The sequence below is a fragment of the Amia ocellicauda genome, chromosome 10 (genome assembly GCF_036373705.1).
Source record: "Amia ocellicauda isolate fAmiCal2 chromosome 10, fAmiCal2.hap1, whole genome shotgun sequence".
Taxonomy (NCBI): domain Eukaryota; kingdom Metazoa; phylum Chordata; class Actinopteri; order Amiiformes; family Amiidae; genus Amia; species Amia ocellicauda.
The window spans coordinates 15,806,963-15,826,661 of NC_089859.1; the positions used below are offsets into that span (position 1 = coordinate 15,806,963).

The 19,699-nt window shown below is 44.3% G+C and overlaps 1 protein-coding gene across 1 annotated transcript in view; it reads left to right on the forward strand.

Annotated features, from left to right (window-relative positions):
* gpc3 (glypican 3) overlaps positions 1-19,699 on the forward strand; it is a 121,243-nt gene that overhangs the window by 55,306 nt on the left and 46,238 nt on the right. The window contains exons 3-5 of the mRNA XM_066715213.1: positions 2,053-2,741; positions 17,964-18,091; positions 18,943-19,068. Of these exons, the coding sequence (XP_066571310.1) occupies positions 2,053-2,741; positions 17,964-18,091; positions 18,943-19,068 (943 nt within the window). The remainder of the gene's footprint in view (positions 1-2,052; positions 2,742-17,963; positions 18,092-18,942; positions 19,069-19,699) is intronic.

A 19,699-nucleotide genomic window follows, 5' to 3' on the forward strand; every position in this document is an offset into this window, starting at 1 on the left:
TGGTCTCCACTGGGCAGTCTTGTGTGTGTTTTCCATGCACCTGTGTGAAGCCATGTACACTTTCCCTTCAGAAAGTGCTGCCCCGTCTCAGTTTCTTCTTTGAAAAGACTCTGCAGCCCCCCACCCCTCCCCCCTCTTTCCAGCCTGCTTCAGAGCTCCAGACACAACACCGCTACAAAACCAAGAGTGCAGAAAAAGACCAAAAAACTCTGAAGCTTACTGTCTGATGTCAATGTAATTCTTACACTGCTTACACCGTAATCTCAAGGGCTCTGGCCTTTAAAGTACTACAGAGCGGGCTCTCCTCCTGGCAGCACAGTCACTTTTGTTTGTACGTCTGGCTGACTGGCCACAGAGTTTTCCTCCCCCTGGGTTTCAAAGGCAGTGCACTGAAACCTACCAAACTGATTAACTGAAGTTCACTGCATGAGCACCTGAAACGCAGTTGCATTTAAGCTTGTTGCAGTGAAACACTATCTATCTATCTATCTATCTATCTATCTATCCAGGGCCGTGCACAGACATTTTGGGGGGCATGGTCTGAAGCAAAAAAAAGGGGCACCGTACACCTCCGGGGGGGCACTGATGGGGGCATTTGTAGATAAAAAGGGAAAAAGAGCAGGGAGTCAAGCCCCCCTGGGGTCTATCTGTGCACGTGCCTGTATCTATCTATCTATCTATCTATCTTTCTATCTATCTATCTATCTATCTATCTGTCTATTTATTTATTGTACAAGGCATGTAGTGACAGCAGAACTAAACCCTGTGATCCTGCAGATTCTTTGAAGCCCCTGTCCTGCCTGTGCTCACTGAGCCTGTAATATGAGGGATTAGGAGACTATATAGCAACCTAAGACCAGCACAGACCTGTATTACAGCTTAACCCTGAGCACTGACTCTGTGACTTATACTCCGTTCTCCGAATGTGTTGTCTGTGGAGATGCCGGCCGTTGTCTGTGGTTGTTCTGCTAAGTCTGATGCTTTTGAGATCCCTTCTGTCTAGGTGGCTCAGGAAGGGCTTCGCTGGTCTAAATTATCTGAATGGCTGGGCACTTGTCTTTACACCTGCTTCTGTTTACCTTCACTGGGCAGCGAGGCAGGTTGTGTTGAACACTAACACACACTGACACGTGTACATGTAACACACCGTTCTACGGATGACCTTACATGCACTCACACACACACAGACATGCCACCACACCAGCGCAGCAGTGCGTGATCTCGGAGCAGTGTGCAATGGAGAGAGAGAGCCCCCGTTCTAGAACTCCCCAACACTCGGCTGGAAACTCTGCAGCCTAAGGTTCTGACACCAAGCACAATGAAGGACCCACAGCATAATAACTTGCCTTGCATTATTGGATCCAGTCTGCACCACTTCCGAAACAGTTAACCTGCGAAATGTGAAATATTTCTTCATTGCGTTTCTTGGTGACACACCCACCTGTGCAGTGCTCTGTGACTGTGCGCTGTTATGCCATGTAGTAAATCCAGCCGTGTGACAGAGGGTTTTGAGAGAGAGAGTGTGCGGCAGCAGGTTTCCTTATCGTCCTGCTGAGGGTCCTAAATCATTCGCAGCAGAATTCACTGCCAGTATCTTGTAAGCGCACGCTGACACACTGAGCACTGTGCAGCCTGCCCTGGGGAACCATGCATTAGTACCAGAATAGAGAAGGTAAATGTGAAGAACCTGCCCCACCCAAAAGTTACAAAATCTTGATATGCCTTTGTGCTGCCTGTATTGACTATTTTTAAACCCCTAGAAAGATCCAGGCAGTGCTTTTTTTTAACTGTGATTTTAACAATTGTCCTTAAGCATATCCAAGGAGTTTGGATACAATATCACATTCATTCTTCAGATTGTAGTTATGCCTTTTTATGTAATTATTCCAAAGAATACAAATAACCATTAGTATGACAGCTCACAAGTTTTGCAGTCCAGCCTGTATTGTTTTTGCCATCGTTGGTTCAAAATGCAAGAAGCTCCCACTGACCCCTGCTCCAGTTCTTCACCCCTCTGATGCTCTCCCTCTCATTCTTCTTCCTGTCCTCCAGAGGCCTTCGAGATGGTGCTTCGTCACGCCCGTAACTACACCCTGCTGATGTTGCGAGGGCAGTACCGGGAGCTGGCGGCGGAGGCAGGGGCGCCCGTGGCCGAGCTCTTCTCAGACGTGTCCCTGTACATCCTGGGTTCAGACACCAGCGTGGATGATATGGTCAACTCCTTCTTCGATGCGCTCTTCCCACTGGTGTACCGCCGGCTGCTGAGCCCTGCCGCGGCGACGACGGCGTCAGACAAGTGCATGCAGACGGTCGCTCGGGACTTGTCCGCGTTCGGGCCTGTGCCCAAGCTCATCAAGACTCGCATGTCCCACTGCCTGCTGGCCACCCGCGTCTTCCTGCAGGCGCTTAACCTGGGGATTGAGGTCATCAACACCACCGACCACCTTAAGTTCGGCAAGGATTGCTCACGGGCGCTGCTCCGGCTCTGGTACTGCCCGCACTGTCAGGGCCTGCTGGGCGCCAAGCCATGCCAGGGCTTCTGCTTGGCAGTGATGCAGGGCTGCCTGAGCCAGGTGGCCGAGGTGCAGCCCCACTGGCAGCAGTACATCGAGGGGCTGGGCGTGCTGGCAGCGGGCATGCAGGGGGCGTACGACATGGAGACCGTCCTGCTGAGGCTGTACTCACTGGTCCGGGATGCCCTGCAGCACGTCAACAGGAACCGGGTCCATCTCACCGCAACGGTGAGTGACGCAGCACTCTCACACACGCTCACACACACACGTTCATACATGTTCTCAGACACGCTAAAACACACTCACATGCTCACTCACACTCTCACACACACACATGATCAGACACACTCTCTCACACACAAATGATCAGACAGTCTTATACACATTCACACACACTCTCATGCTCACACACTCAAACACACTTATATTCACACAGTCACATAACAAAGCACATGCATTCACACTAGCTCATACCAGTGTATATATGAACATATACACACACACACACACACACACACACAATATCAGTGCATAACCCTACAACAGATGAAAATGTTAACCAATTAGAAAGTGCTGAATGTTTTGCATTAAGTTGCATTTACCTAAGATCACCCCCCTGTGCCTTCATGCTGGTGTGACACAGGCAGCAACATTATTAACTGGGCAGTATATTATTTCAGCAAGTCTGTGAGATTTCCATCGACCGGGAGTCTGCGGAGAGCGTGTGTTCTTGTGGTTACAGTGTGCAAAGTGTCTCCTGTGCTTGACCGTGTGAATGCATGTGCGTCAGTGTGTGTCCAACAGTGTGGACTCCGCCAGCGTTTGGCTTTAAATATCCAGCGCAGTGTAGGTGCTTGTGTAAAGTGCAGCACTTTGGCAGCTGCACCTCAGAGTGCCCAAGCTGAACAGGCAACAAACCAGAAGAGCATCTCCCAGGTGCTTGGGGGGGTTGTGTACTCTATAGATGTTAGGGGAGTGTGTTACCTTAGCCTGCCCATTTGGGCCCCTGATATAGATGTATACAGACAAGGACTTAGCCACCCTGCAGGTTTCGCCATGCTCGTAACAGCAGGGTCCAGGGTTCAGTGTTCCTCTGCTGCCACCGGAACGGGCGGGTTTTCCTTTTAGTTTTGCTGCCACTGAAACTGCCACACAGTGGTCAGACTTACATGGGGTCTGTGCCCCTGGATTTGGATGTGAACCATGTAGACCTATGCATGTATTCCACAGTGAGTTGAAAAAACTTGTGCATTCATTAAAAATGTATAATTAATGAAGGTTACATAGTCTGAAATTTCATCAGTTTCCCGATGGGAGCAATGCCTCGCTTGAGCTCTGACATTCAGTCCCCCTGTCTCTCTCTCTCTCTCTCTCTCTCTCTCTCTCTCTCTCTGTGTTTAGCCGTATCTTTATTTGGGTCATTGCATTTATAAAGACAAAGGCACGCTTGACGAAACACACTTTGGCTCACCATAGTTGTTCGGAAACAAACTATAAATAGACCTCAGCATAAGGTGCGCTTTGGGGAGCCTGGTTCACTTGCATGTCTGCGTGCCTCCATGGGTGAGGGATTCCACGACATGGAAACAACAGAAGTGCCCTCACAAGAGCACGGGCACGCTGGCTCTGAAGGCTACAGCTGTGCGTGCACAGGCATGTGTCTCTGTATGTGTGTGCAAAGACATGTTTGCGTTTGTGTCTGTGGGGATTGTTGTAAGTGGAGGGGGGAGTTGTTTATCAGCAGTGACATACAGAGAAGTCTAACAATCCACCATTAATGGCAGACCTTGGGGAAATAACTCAGACACCAAATGGAGTCTTTACAAGGAGGTTTTTCCGAAAGTGACTGTGTTTGATCAAGATAGCTTGTTTTTTTGTTGTTGTTGTATTTTTTTGTAACATCATGCAGTAATGTCCAATCCAGCCCTCTACCTCTCTCCCTATCATCTCTCCCTCTCTCTATCCCCTCTCCATCTCTCTATCCTCCCTATCTATCCTTTCCCTCTCTCTGTCTCAATTGTCTCTCTCTCTGAAAAGTCTCTCTCTATCCTCTCTCTCCCTCTCTCTTACACACCTCTCCTCTTCCCTCCCACAGTCTTTCCCCTTTAGCGTGTCTCTGTCTATGTCTCTTCTACTCTTTCATGACAAAACAGAGGCAGGTTTATTCTGATCAAAATCAATGCCTTTTAAAAAATAAATCTGTATAACCGGAGGGTGAGGGGAGCTTATCACACAATTAGACCCAAGGAAACACTTTTACCCCCTGCAGCCCTCCTGTATCATCCTTCCCTCCTGCCCTTTAGTTTTCACTTTTCATTTCTGCTCTCTTCCTGAACATTTCTGCCACTCTGTTCTTGCTTCCTTTCTTTACTTTCTCTCTCTCTCTCTCCCCCCTCACTCTCTGTCTGTCTCTCTTTCTCTCTCCCCCCCACTCTGTCTGTCTCTCTCTCTTCCCCTTATTCACCACTAAGGGAAGCTGCATGATTTATGAAGCACTATTTTTAACAGTTACTGTGCAGAACAGAGAGGAAGGCTTTAAGCTCTGCCTTCAGGGGGAGATAGGAGAGGGGAGGCCGTGGGCTGGAGAGCCTCTCACTGTGCCTGTTCAGCCTGGCCCCAGTAGCTCTCAGGGCTGCAGGCCACTTTATAGACGCACTCAAGCTCACTTAACCACACGGGTGCTTTGTCACCTGTCACTGGGTTCGAGTGTGAGACGCGTGCCAGGGCTGGTAAGAGATCCCCATACGGAGGGCAGCAGCGATGGGAATCAATCGATGGGGATTGATTGGTCATGCCTGTGCAGGGGCTCCAGCATAGCTTTACTCTCCACAAATCGATGGCCCAAAAACCTCCACCCCCACCAGCTCGAACCAAAGATCGAAACAAAGCACAGTGGGTTACCGGCTCATGTCTCTGACTGGCAGAAGGCACTGGGACGAGCATCTCTCTCGGAGGCCAGATGGGAGAGAGTGCAGGGGTGATGCTGCCAGGCTTGGCTGTTCAATACGTCTTCAAGCCAACTTTCAAATCTTGTTTTACTCCCCTTTTTTTCCCCTACATACCATTTGCTCATTTTTTCTGACTAATTATCCATAACTATGTGTCGGAATACATAACAATCTGAGAAGAGTAATTTTTCTTTTTTCCTTCTTTTTCTTTCTTTCTCCTTTTCTTCCTTTCTTTATTTCTCACTGCATTTTTCCCAGTTTTGCATGTCTTATACTTTTACTATTGTTTGTGTGGCAGTAAAGACCACAGGTTACTCTAGAACCCGTACCGGTGTTCTGACACAGCACAAATCTGTCCAGCCGGGCTGACTGAGCTGTGGTACTCGTGCACTCCCTCACTAGTGTCCTGCCTGACGATCAAGAGGGTGGCACCGATCAATACAAGATGTCACAGTGTGATGAGTTGCCTCTGAAAACCGAAAACTTGGCAGGAAAATAATTGCATATTAAAATGATATAGCAAGAAAAGCAAACAAGCAAACATACTAACAAACATTCAACAACAACAACAAAAAAACGTAGCTCCCTGACCCACAGAATATAGTCCCGCGACAGGGACAGTCAATGCTGTCTGACGATGCAGAGCGAGGTTCTGTTTCAATTGTGAGGAATTATTTTGTTTTCCATCCCTGTGCGGCGCCCACGTGTTTAGCTAATAAGATTTCAAATCTCCTCCAGACGCGTGCCAATGCTGGAAAAGAGATCCCCACATGGAGGGCAGCAGCGATGGGGGAATCAATCGATGGGGATTGATTGGTCATGCCTGTGCAGGGGCTCCAGCATCACTTTACTCTCCACAAATCAATGGCCCAAAAACCTCCACCCCCACCAGCTCGAACTGAAGATCGAAAAAAATATATATACGCACACACACATCCTGGAACCTGCTTTTCCTTTTCAGCTTAGCCCGGGGGCAGGAGAGTTCAGTGCACCTTGTACAGCGCAAGAGGAAGTTAATTACTAGTGTGCTTCCCCAGTGTGAGAGGGCGCGTGTCTCCCTTAGATAGGAAGCACATGCTCCTGTGGTCTTCAGTGGAGCCAGTACCTAGAATTAAAGTGGATGCAGCTGGCCAGGGAAGGATGGAAATACTCTCAGTACATCCATTCTGACCCACCTGTGTACTGGCTGTGAAAAGTGAACAACATGGATTTGGATTTGGTACAAGACCTCCAGCCACTGACCCAAAGTTTCCATGGCGTGATCATCATGTTGACGCGTCAAGCTTTTGATTACTGCATGAGACTTTCTTCTTACAGTCCCCTGGCGGAACACAAAGCACCTGACTTGGATCTAAGCACTCTGGAACATCCCCGGTTCCAGAAGCACTGCAAGCAACTGGGTCAGCCCCGGTCTCCTTCAATCAATGTAGAGCTCTGAACAGAACATCTTCCCCACCATCCAGTGTAGTCTTCCGCCTTCTTATCCTGTTGTTTTACACACCTAAAAGAATTCCATCAATACAATTAGTGGTAAAAAGAAAACAGCCTGGGAATATTTTTTTCCTCCAGGTTCCTGTTATCTCATTTTCATGTTTCATCTGAGATCTATAATACAGCATGTGCTCACGAGAAACTGTTCCCAGCACACGTGCTTAGTATAAGCCATCCCTGCTGATTTGGAATATAGATTTCTAAAGCATAATAAAGAGACTCGTTTGCACGGATTTAATTGGATTTATTTGGAGAAATGGAGATGTTCCTCTGGATGTGTTCAGGAGTGGAGTAGCTACTTCTGAGTGGAGTTTTCTTAGCATAGTAACCATACTGTGGCTATTTATTCATGAGCAGACACCCTTACTCAGGGCAACTAACTGTTATCACAACAAGATTTCACAACGTGTAATACAGCAAGTGGAAGTCAACTAAGAGGAAATGCAATGCAGGGGTAGAAGGAAAGGTGTGCAGTGGGGTCACAATAGAGATAATGTTCTTACAATTCAGGCTATTATTATTATAATTAATATTCCTTCCTCTTAGTGAGTACTAGTAAATATTCCAATAGATTAAAGTGAGTTAAGGCAGGTGTTACGACTCCCACTATGTAGTGGTTTATACATACATACATATAAATATGTGTGTGTATGTGTGAATGTGTATTTACGAGATGTTAGGCAACAGGGTTTCAGGTATTACCTCTCCAGAACCAAATGTGTCCTCTGTCATTTTTTTCAGATGAGTTCTGCATTATATCAATGCAGGTGATTTTGAGCTGTGTCTTTTCAGAATAGGTGCCTGAAGATTTCAGCAAAGGGAGGGACTCGATCTGAATTTGCAATAAAACAAACAAAAAAATGAGAACAATTACAATAAATGTAATACCATTTTAGTAGTGGCATTCATTTTCTCAGGGCTTTACAAAACAAAATGTAGAAGACTCACACAGTGTTTTTATGTTTTGTTTTATAAAGTCCTGAGAAAAGGCCTGTCAGATTCCAGCAGGGGCCAGTGCTCCTGTGCCCTCCCCGGCTTCTTTTTGAATAGCTATTGGTTGTTAATAAATGGCTGTCGTGTGTAAAGAGTACAACAACCAATCAGGAAGGTTTTATTTCGTTGGGGCATTAACAATTTACAAAAGCGAATATTAGGTTGAGACGAAAAGGGAGAGTGTGAGTGAGAGGACAGTTTGACAGGGCAGTGAAAAGTCGATTATGAATCGCAATCAACAGGATGTTTTAGAGATTTCCTTTGAAGAAACACTCGCACCTTCTCAAATCAGTAGTGTTTAGTTGTTGCTGTTTCTTCAGAGTTATATTTGTAATATATTACCTTGTTATAGTGTTAAAATATATTTTCATTCAATTGCATTGTTCTGCAAAGTTCATACTTTTTATATACATTCATTTATTAACTAAAACAAACAAAATAATACTAATTGTTCACGTTATGTATTGCTTGTTATTTATTGTTATAAATTATGGTTTAGCTCACAAGTGTTTTTTTTCTTGGTGAAGCATTTTAGCACCTTTTTGCCAAACAACCGTATATTGAGCAAATAAGTGCTGTTTTTTATTTTACCTATTTTTATATATTTGCACTGTAATATTATATAAGGGTCCAGGGAATGTTACACTCATAACTTATTATTCAGACATTAATTTAAAAAATTGCATGTAAATATTTGTATAACACTTTGTTGTTTACACCTCCAACCCCCCACCTTTTGGAGTGTCCTCTTTATTGACAGTTCAGATATGGTAACACTAGCTGGCTCTGGTTCTCTCAACTCATTATCAGTGGAGCAGTAACTTTAGCTAATGGGTTTAAAGGGCCTTCTTAATGTACATTGTTAAAGATGCATTCCAGTGATGTTGGGGGGGGTCTACCCATTCTGTCCAATCAGGCATTTTATTTATGTATTTATTATATTAAGGGGACCCTATTTGTTTACTAATACCATTCCCTCTTGCATTGAACAAATGCTCAGGGACGTGTCCATATTGAAGCACTTTTGAGGCAGTGGAGAAGTTGTCTTTATTGTCTATTGTGTTCATGGCAAGAAGGTATCACTGTTGTCTATTGTGTTAATGTCAATTTTAAAATATTTTGTTCACTAGCAAATGGTAGCAAATGTGGTAAATTTTTGCTGGATTGTTATGAATAGCCCACCGTATCCTTGTAATCTGCTTAAACCTTAGCTTACAAACTGAGTTTTTAAAACCCATTTACAAAAAAAATCTTCCCGGGGGAGCATGCCCCCGGACCCCCTTTGCAGATGTCGGCCCTTCTGTAATAATCATGGCCCCCTTATGGCTCCCTCATTTAAAAAATCCTACAATCGCCCCTGACACACACACAAACTCACCCTCACACTCACACACACAAACAAGCAAATCAGGACATTAACACTCTCCATTATTAAACTAAATAATTAATGCATGCACAGCAATCATTTATTATTCACCCTGCATGCATAATACACCTGAGACTTCCCTATTAAAACAATGCGATCTAATACTTTAATTGCAGGAACGGTATGAAAGATTAGTCCTTTATGTTGAATACTGAGAGCACTTTTGAAGCAGCAGACATAATGCAATACAGTGCATTTCGCTGTGCACCTGTGTGTGTATGTATGTATATATGTATTTGTGAATGTGTGTGCATATGCGTGTGTATGTTAATATATATATTATATATACTGCCCAAATCCCTTACTGTCCCTTCTTAAATATTCCCTCCTTCCATCTGACAGATTGCAGACCTTTAACTGTGCACAAAGTAAAGAATACAATCTGCTCAGGGAAGCATCCCCAGTTCACTTGCTGCACTGTGCCCTGCGGTAAGGAGCCTAGGCAGCCAAGAGTTGGCTGTTCTGGGGAGACGCTCTGCCTCCCCCTGCCATTATCCACAGGGAGACTTGTGCTCAATTTCTCGCCATAGCCCGAAACATGTATATGTACAAGTTTTGATGCATACTAGCTCTGAACTCTTGATAACATTAGTCTGTATATATACACTCACCTAAAGGATTATTAGGAACACCATACTAATACTGTGTTTGACCCCCTTTCGCCTTCAGAACTGCCTTAATTCTACGTGGCATTGATTCAACAAGGTGCTGAAAGCATTCTTTAGAAATGTTGGCCCATATTGATAGGATAGCATCTTGCAGTTGATGGAGATTTGTGGGATGCACATCCAGGGCACGAAGCTCCCGTTCCACCAAATCCCAAAGATGCTCTATTGGGTTGAGATCTGGTGACTGTGGGGGCCAGTTTAGTACAGTGAACTCATTGTCATGTTCAAGAAACCAATTTGAAATGATTCGACCTTTGTGACATGGTGCATTATCCTGCTGGAAGTAGCCATCAGAGGATGGGTACATGGTGGTCATAAAGGGATGGACATGGTCAGAAACAATGCTCAGGTAGGCCGTGGCATTTAAACGATGCCCAATGGGCACTAAGGGGCCTAAAGTGTGCCAAGAAAACATCCCCCACACCATTACACCACCACCACCAGCCTGCACAGTGGTAACAAGGCATGATGGATCCATGTTCTCATTCTGTTTACGCCAAATTCTGACTCTACCATCTGAATGTCTCAACAGAAATCGAGACTCATCAGACCAGGCAACATTTTTCCAGTCTTCAACTGTCCAATTTTGGTGAGCTTGTGCAAATTGTAGCCTCTTTTTCCTATTTGTAGTGGAGATGAGTGGTACCCGGTGGGGTCTTCTGCTGTTGTAGCCCATCCGCCTCAAGGTTGTACGTGTTGTGGCTTCACAAATGCTTTGCTGCATACCTCGGTTGTAACGAGTGGTTATTTCAGTCAAAGTTGCTCTTCTATCAGCTTGAATCAGTCGGCCCATTCTCCTCTGACCTCTAGCATCAACAAGGCATTTTCGCCCACAGGACTGCCGCATACTGGATGTTTTTCCCTTTTCACACCATTCTTTGTAAACCCTAGAAATGGTTGTGTGCGTGAAAATCCCAGTAACTGAGCAGATTGTGAAATACTCAGACCGGCCCGTCTGGCACCAACAACCATGCCACGCTCAAAATTGCTTAAATCACCTTTCTTTCCCATTCAGACACTCAGTTTGGAGTTCAGGAGATTGTCTTGACCAGGACCACACCCCTAAATGCATTGAAGCAACTGCCATGTGATTGGTTGGTTAGATAATTGCATTAATGAGAAATTGAACAGGTGTTCCTAATAATCCTTTAGGTGAGTGTATATGTGTGTAAATGTGTGTGTGTGTGAGTGTGTGTTTTCACGTGCTGGTTTCCTCGTGTGTGGAAGGGCAGAGGCGACTCACACGGTGGGATGTGGGAGCCAGAAGGGAGTGGTTAACCGATTACAATCCAAAGGGCTGAGAGACACTGATAGAAGTGAGGGTGTTTTATGGCTGTCAAACAGCACTGGCTTATCTGTTGATTCTCATGTAAATTTTTGTTTGTCCAGCCCTGGGTGAGATTAATACTCTCTTAATGAGCTGTTTCCTTGCAGATTACAGTCACACGAGGGGGGTCGCAGTCTTTCCAGCAGCTCGACCCCTGGGGCTCTCTCTTTACAAGCACACGAAATATCGCACTAATCTGTGCACCTCCGGGTGAGCAGGGAACCGTGTATCTGTGCAGCAGACAAGAGCACAGAATAATGAAGGCTCCTTAAATTGTTTATCAAGCTCTGTTATTTTGTTATCTCTCTCTTCTTTTTTTTCTACCTTCTCCTCCTCTCATATTTTAGAAAAATGCTGATCACAGTGAACTGATGGTAGCTTAAGGTTAATCAAGCCAGGAGTTGCTTCCCCTGACAGGCAAGCTCTTGTCATGTGATCTCTGTTGGAATGTGCGGCACTGTCCTGGTGTTCTAATTGCACACTGGCTTCTCTCTTTGGACTCCCTGGTTCCTCTGCATGAGAGTGAAATTTCCACCCTGTAATTTTGAATAGCTATCTGTGATGTGTTTATTAATAGCAGTGACTCTTCCCTCTGGGACTGCAGTGAGGCCTTACCAATCGTCTGCCAAGGGATATAAATCCACAGCTCATAGGATTCTTAATGTATCAGTAAGGTGGGCCCAGTTTACCCACTCCAGGGTGATTGCTGGAGTTACGCATCAGGAAGGGGCTGCAACCTGGGCTGGTCACTAGACACACCATGTTTGTGTCATAAAGCGTGAAAATGCCCTGGAAATTGTCCCCTGCACAAGGAAAAATGTGGAAGAAAATAACCACAGGGCTCCCTCAGAGGTGTTACTGAGCACCAGTAGAGGAGTCTTTGAAGTCTCCAGGGGTCCTGCGGTGTGGGGTCCATACACAAAGTCTGCAGAGTAGCTGCCTGTGTTGTGCGCAGTTTTAAATACTGATGCCCTGGCAAATGTTTATAAACCATTAAATATTTTGTGAATGTATAAAAGCATGACAACTGCCAAAACACTGTAGAAAACATTTAAGTAATAATAATAATAATAATAATAATAATAAAGTATTTATTATTAGACAATGCATGAGTGACAGTGTGGCTGGCTGTCATCTGCAGTTGCCAATTCTGAAACAAGCTTATTAAACTGCTCTGGTCAGGAAAACTTAAAAAAAATACTACAATATGTAAATGGCCTGAATAATAATTGCTAATGCGATAAACTGAAGTTTGTTGGACTGTTTTGGCTCCCTGGTACTGTGAAAACAGTGGCATTCAAAACTGTTTGTTGTAAATGGGCTGAGTGTGGTTGAGAGCTCATTCACTCTTCCCCCATACTGTCTGCTCCACACTGGACTCCCATCACTGCTGGTTCAGCCCACACAGATTTTCTGCACCTTGTCCCAGGACCCTGCAGCCTCACTGAGAACGTGTATGTATGTGTACTGTAAGTATTGGTAGTACGACCCAGTTAGAAAAGTGTGTGTGTGTGTGTGAGTGAATGTGTGTGTCTGAGTTTTTGTGTGTGTGTCACTGAGTTTGTGTGCGTGTGTGCATGTGCATGTGTGAGTGAGTTGCCGCAGTCGGGGACGTGGCTCTTGTTGCCCCAGTGCCGCAGACTGCTGACTGACAGGCTGTCTCTCGTCTCACTGTCTCGGGCCCGCGGAGCTCCTCTCCCTCCCAGCAGGAGCAGCGCGGCGGACGTGGTCGCCCAGAGCCTCGTCTTTTTAATTGTTTTATCTCTAGCAGGTGATTAATTCCCACCCAGCCCATTCCCTTGCCGACGTAAACCATATTAAAGCGTCGCATAATGTAATTTAATGGGAATGCGCTGCTAGATGAAACATCGCTGACAGGGAGGCAGGAGCTGCTGGCTGGAGCTGGGGGAGGCTGTGTGACCTATAGTTAAGAACTGAGAGTGGGGGCTCTGGTGGGGTGGGCAGTGTGGATGGTGGTTATAGTGGGTGGGGGGGAGAGTAATGCTCAGAGGCTCAGGCTGAGGAAGGTAATGCTGTCCTAGTTCTCAATGATAAGGTGCCAGCAGGCAGGCTGTGTCTCTATGGGGTTTAAGATAAGAACCTGAATGAGAGGTGGTGCGGCGCTACTGAGCGACGGGATCGGAGGCCCAGGCAGGGAGGCAGCAAAGCCAGGCTGTCTGTGGGGTGGTTATGTCCGCTGTGGGCACTGCTGCTGTCAGAGGCTCTGTAAATGTGTGCTGCAAACCTGTCCTCTGGTGTGTTATTGGTCACAGACGAGGCACTGACGGGGAGGTGGGGGGTGGGGGGTGTGGGGTGCTGGTGCCCCATGTGGATAGAGTTGATTAAGTGAGAGGGTGGCAGGCTGTTCCTCTGCTGGGAGCTGGAGGTGGGAGAGCAGAACCCCCCTACTGGGAATGCAGCCATCTTATCTCAAAATAAACTAACACGAAGTGCAGCAGAAGGGATTTGTCTACAGTCACCATCACAAATTGCACAAGGTTAACAAATCTACAATACAAGACTCACTTGAAATATGTGTCTTCTTTATTTATTTATTTATTTGTTTGTTTTTCTCAGAAGACACACCTTCTCAATATCTCCATTAGTTTCCCTGGGAAAAACACAGCTGTATGCAGGGAGTTGGAGTGGGGGCAGACTTTGAACGTTTTGGATTGTCTTTGAATAATAATAACAACTGAAACCTTTAACTACATTGAAAACAGGTCGCTTGAGAAGATAAACTATTATTTAACAACACATTAACGACTACCAACGACAATCATAATCATAATAATAACAGTAATAATAATAGTGTAGTAATAATAATTAGTAAAATGATGATGCATCTGTTATGCATCCACTGTGCTGTATTGTCACAGTGTGTGTCAGTCTGCTCATGTCTCAGCATTGACAAACGGGTGCAGGCAGCGGGGCAGCCTATGGGGACAGCAGCCTGTCTCTGCCCTCCCTAACACTGACGCCCTGTAGCAGTCTCTAATCCCTAATGAAGATGTTGAGCACAGCCAATTTGCTTTATTACCTTTAATCAGTATTCAGTTGGGATGGCAATACAGTATTCACTTAGGAGAGCAATACAATTAGTTGTTAGTGGTATGGCAGATTTAAGTCTGTAATCAATCCCCAGGGAAATTAAAATGGCAAATCATTAACCACAAGCTAAACATTACCGTGTATTTGCATTTTTATTGCACCTGGAGAGAGAGGCCGATTGTGCACGGCAGTGTCTCTCAGACACAGGGTTACATCCCGCTGGCCTGAATCTCCGTTATGGTTTTGTTTAAAAAGTTCTTCATACACATTTTCGATAAAATGAACAAACAACAATGAAACAATTAAGTAGTCTGGTGAGAGTCATGGCCATAATAACAACAATAGTAAAAATAATTATTATACAATATGAAAATCACTCCTCACTCAGCTTTTGTGCTAGACAGATTACATTTTGTACAGTAATTCTGCTTCATACACAGTATGGTTCAAATGCCAAATAACACCACAGTAAAACTGATCACAGTCCCTGAGAAATGAGCACCTTGCTTTGTGTGTAGTATGATTGCAGTTGTAGTTGCACCATTATAGTGTAGTACACTACAGTACATTATAATACAGTACAGGATATTAAAGAACAACATAGTATAGCATTTTACAGTACAGTGCATCACAGTATAATACCGCGCTTCGTAGCACAATTCAGTGTCTTACAGTACAGTGTAACAGTAAAGTGTAGACAGTTATGGCAAAAACACAGTAAAAGGTAGCGTGGTGTACCGTGGTATAAACACAGTGAAGAGTTGCAGAAAATAGCACAAGACTTGTGGTGTGTGGTAGAAGGTTGATTCTTTATTCTGGCAGCTGCAGGGGAGCCTGACCTGAGAAGTTTCCTCAGACAGTCTCCACATTTCTAAGTTACATTTGGTATTTTATGTTTTGTGTACAAGACAGAGAAGACAGTTCTTTCCTTCTTGATTGGTGCAAACAAGCTTACTAAGCAAACTGTAACTAAATTAACAAGAGACATTTAAATTACTTACTACATAGACTTTATGAATTAATTACCTCTTGGTCAAGGATGCCAACACAGCAAGTATTGTTAAACAACACGATGCAGGGCAACAACAGAATGCAGAGCCATAAGATAAGCTATAACTATATTTAAAATGATAGAAATAACCTATACAGTTGAGAAGGCTGTGTCAGCCATTGCCAGCTCCAAAGAGTAACAGAGAAACAGAGTCAGCTTTAAAACTCTCGAAATGTAAAATTCTTCACACTGTAGTGTGTCCAGTGCTGGACTGTGAAAGCACTACGTCTGCTTGATATTCTATAGTAACTAGAACAGTCTGTATTGCAATGATACAGCTACTAACCTACTTACATTTACAGACTGTTACTGATGCATACCACTCCTGACCTAAATCCTTCTACTACTACTTTGATTACCAATTTAACCTGCATACTGCCATAAAAATAATGCATACCCAGTAATATATCATGCAAAACATTCTGTCACCAGAAAGATGCTTTAATTTCTAGTTATATTCATTGTTGTTACCAAGTTACTCTGTTTGTAACAGCCCGCTGCAGGTGTTGTTTCACAGTGCTGAAGTAGGACACTCCTGTGCCTTGGTTCCACTGGCTTAAGCGTCCGTGCCGTGCCATCCCGTGCCGTCCCAGAGCTTTTTGTAAAACTAGGCAATTGTAGCAAGTCTGTCCCCTGTTGTGGGAGGAGTAGAGCGATTGTGGGTTTGTTTTGTGTTTTGTTTTAAAAACAGACAGAAAACAACACTACGAGCGATAAAGCCTAATGTGGAAAGGACTTTTGTGTCTATTTTATTCTTTATGCTTTACATCATTGGAGACAACGTAATAAATACACGTTTCTGTTAAGAGATATTAGGAAGAGCTAAACGTGTATATTCAGACAAGCATAATGTGCAATAAAAATAGATATTTGCTATTTATTATTATTGTTATTGTTATTTTTGTAATCATCATCATGTGCTAGTATATATGTATTTTAAATGGCACAGCTTGACTCCCTTAACTTATTACTCTTACTACAGATTTGTAACTGCAAATTACATTTTTTGCCATATTATTTATAATTTACTTAGCAGACGTCCTTGTCCAGGGTAAATTACAGTTGAAAAAAATTACACATGTTTCATGATGAATCATACAGTAACAGCAGCTACAATATAGCAGGTTAATTTAACTAAAGTGTGCATGTCACAGTCATGGCATTTATGGACTTATGGACGCATTTATTAAACCAGTCCTTAATGTTCTAGAGGGAAACCCAGATCTGCTGTATTTATTTATTCATTCATTTAAATGGGCACGTTATCTAAATCGTGTTCGCCTTCATACTGCTTGTCTCTGCAGATTGTCCTGCACACCATGCACAAAACGACAGCTTGAAACACCGTCCAGTTGTTCATCAAATATTAATAAAATCGGCTTCTACCGATCCGATTATTATCCTCCAGTTTATTAGTCAGGGCACTGCACCGGTCCTGTGAAATCCAAGTTTTTAACACACTTGAATATTAACTGTACACAGTAATTGTTTCTCTATGTGGATTTCACTCCATGCTGCTAATAAAAGTGTAATTTCTTTGTGATCTCACACGGCACTTGAGATTATATCTTCCCGACATAATGTATCTGATCTCTTCCCTGTTTGTCTCAAATCCAGCACACATCTCTCTTCTGAAAGAGAATGATTTCCTCAGTGGGTGACGGACACTTACGGCACGTCTGGCAGCAGATAGTTAACCGACCACAAAACCTGGACGGGTCCGGACGCTTAAGCCAGTGGAAACACCTGTTAAAGCGTCCCGGGCCCCAGAGAAATGGAGATTTTAGTGACATAATCCGCTCTCTCCAGCGCAGAAACCAGACACACAGCCAGGGGGCAGCACGATATCTCATCTCTGCATAAACAACACTCAATTTTTACCATTCAGCTGTTTATATAAAATATAGTCAATTAATTTTTATGAGCTGAGCACGCCGTCCCAGTCTCTCAGAGCTCCCTATTACCCCGTGTGCTGAGTGGTTCTATTGCAGCGTCGGGATGAATTTTGATATCGCCCCAAACACATTAACCTCCTTATCGCCACAGTTTATTTCCACTGTGCATATTACTGCATCAATAAATTCTCTGTGTGGACAAAAAAACAAAAAAAACAACTCTTAATAAGTTTTAATTTGTGTCGGAGCCTTTCTCTCTATGAACGCACTTTCAGATAACGACTGCAGACAGAACCACTCATAGAGACAAGAACAAAAGAAAGGCTACCAAGAGCCCCACAGGCAGGCAGGCAGGCAGTCTCTCTGCTTCTCAGGTGCTTCCATGGATGAAAGGGCTGTGTCAGCGTGGGCCTCATTGCACTCTGCCTGCATCTGTTTTCATGCATCTTTTCTGTTCCTGTATGTGTTTTTGATAGTCAGGTGAGGACACTGAGCCAGTTTACAGTCTGGATTCTGATTCCTGTTTCTCTCTCCCTCTTTCTCCTCCTCTCTTGCCTCACTTCCCCACTCTCTTTCTACCTCCCCGTCTCTGCTCTCCAGGTCAGAGATGTGTGTGCTCACTCCTCACAGAGGCTGGTTCGCTCGGCAGCCCCCCCTGACCGGGCTCTCCTGGACCAGAGGGCAAGGAAGACCTTTGACCCTGAGGAAACTCTGACAGGCCGCAGGAAGTATGGGGAGCCACACTGCACACACCACCCTCCACACAATGACATTACCATAAACTCTTTTGTATCCTTTGAACAGTGAATGACCATGGCCTGATGTAATAAAGACAAATAAGAATAATGCTAGTTGACAAAATAACAACCTTAACTGATGCCTGAGTAATTAGGTATTGATATATACAATATAATAAATATATATGTGACACCTCTAGTTCATGGTTATCAACAAATCAAATTACAGGGTAACCACTCCATAAGAACACAGTTGGTATGATATTCTCAGGGCGGGGAAGGGGCGATGGAGTGATAACAGCCTGACTTAATTTCTATCTCTTCATGAAGAGGCTCGTTAATTTTTAGTGAAAGATTCCAGCTGAGCTGACATTGGGCTGACTTTTCCACTTCCCCGTTGAGCGATGCCTTTAGCAGTGAGAAGGTGCTGCAGTTTAAAGGACTCGCAGTCCGCAGCTAAATGTCAATTAGAAATAAAAGAAAAACGAAAGGATTTAATGACCCCTGATGAATTAAATTCATCAAGCCTCCCCATTACAGCTCAGTGGAAATTAGAAACCCACGTTACTCAATAATTCACCATAGGAGTTACTCATGTCCCATTGGCCTGTCCATATAAATCTGACGTAAATGAGAGAGATCAGAGCTGGGGCGCTGCTTTATGTCGGCTGTGTCTCGTGGTCCTAGAACTTTGCAGCGGAGGGCGGGCAGAGGTTTAGAACCCTGGAGATGCCGCTAAGAGTTCCTTTGCATTGGCCATTCTGTGTGAGAGGCCGACTCCCCGCTTTGAACACTGCAAGTGTGTGCAAGTGGCCAGACATTTCTGTTCTTGTCTTCCACAGGCAGTTCATCGCCAGCCTGCGAGGATTCAGCAGCTTCTACAGCCACCTGCCAGAGGCGCTGTGCAGCCGTGAGTCTGCCGTGCAGAACGGCTCCCTCTGCTGGAACGGACAGGAAATCGCAGACAGGTATAGAAAACGGCCGTTACAGAGGTGCTCTGAAATCAGTGCATTATTATATGTTATTAGATTATGAATAATTTTCTATTTAAATACACATAAAAATAATATATAATTCTAAATTAATACACCTTGGAAATAAATAAACACACTCACTCATTCACACTCACCCACACACACACACTCTGTGATAGGATACATATGTTTCCAAAAGTAAAGGAAAAACATCAAAGAAAGACATTACACTTCAAAACATCCACAAATAATCAAGGCATTTTCCAGCTAGTGACTGGACTAGGAAGTTAAGTGCTTTGTTTCCATTGACTACGGGGGAAAAAAATGCAAGATTGCAGCTCTATAAGACATCGTTTAGAAACGGTGCAACAAAAGTGACCGATGGTTTGCAAGTGGAAAAAAAAAACAAGAGGCTGAAGGCTTTTCGGGAGCTGGAAATTATTAATGGGGGAAACCACGACTCCCTAGGCTTAGTTAATTGTGGTTTAGATTTGGCAATATTTAACTTCTTCCTTTGCTGTCCTTGTGCATATTTCTTACCCCCCCCTTGGTACAGCGTGAGGAAAGCCGTAGCCCTACATTGGCAAGGTGAACTTGAAGGCGATGAATTCAGGCAGTGTAATAA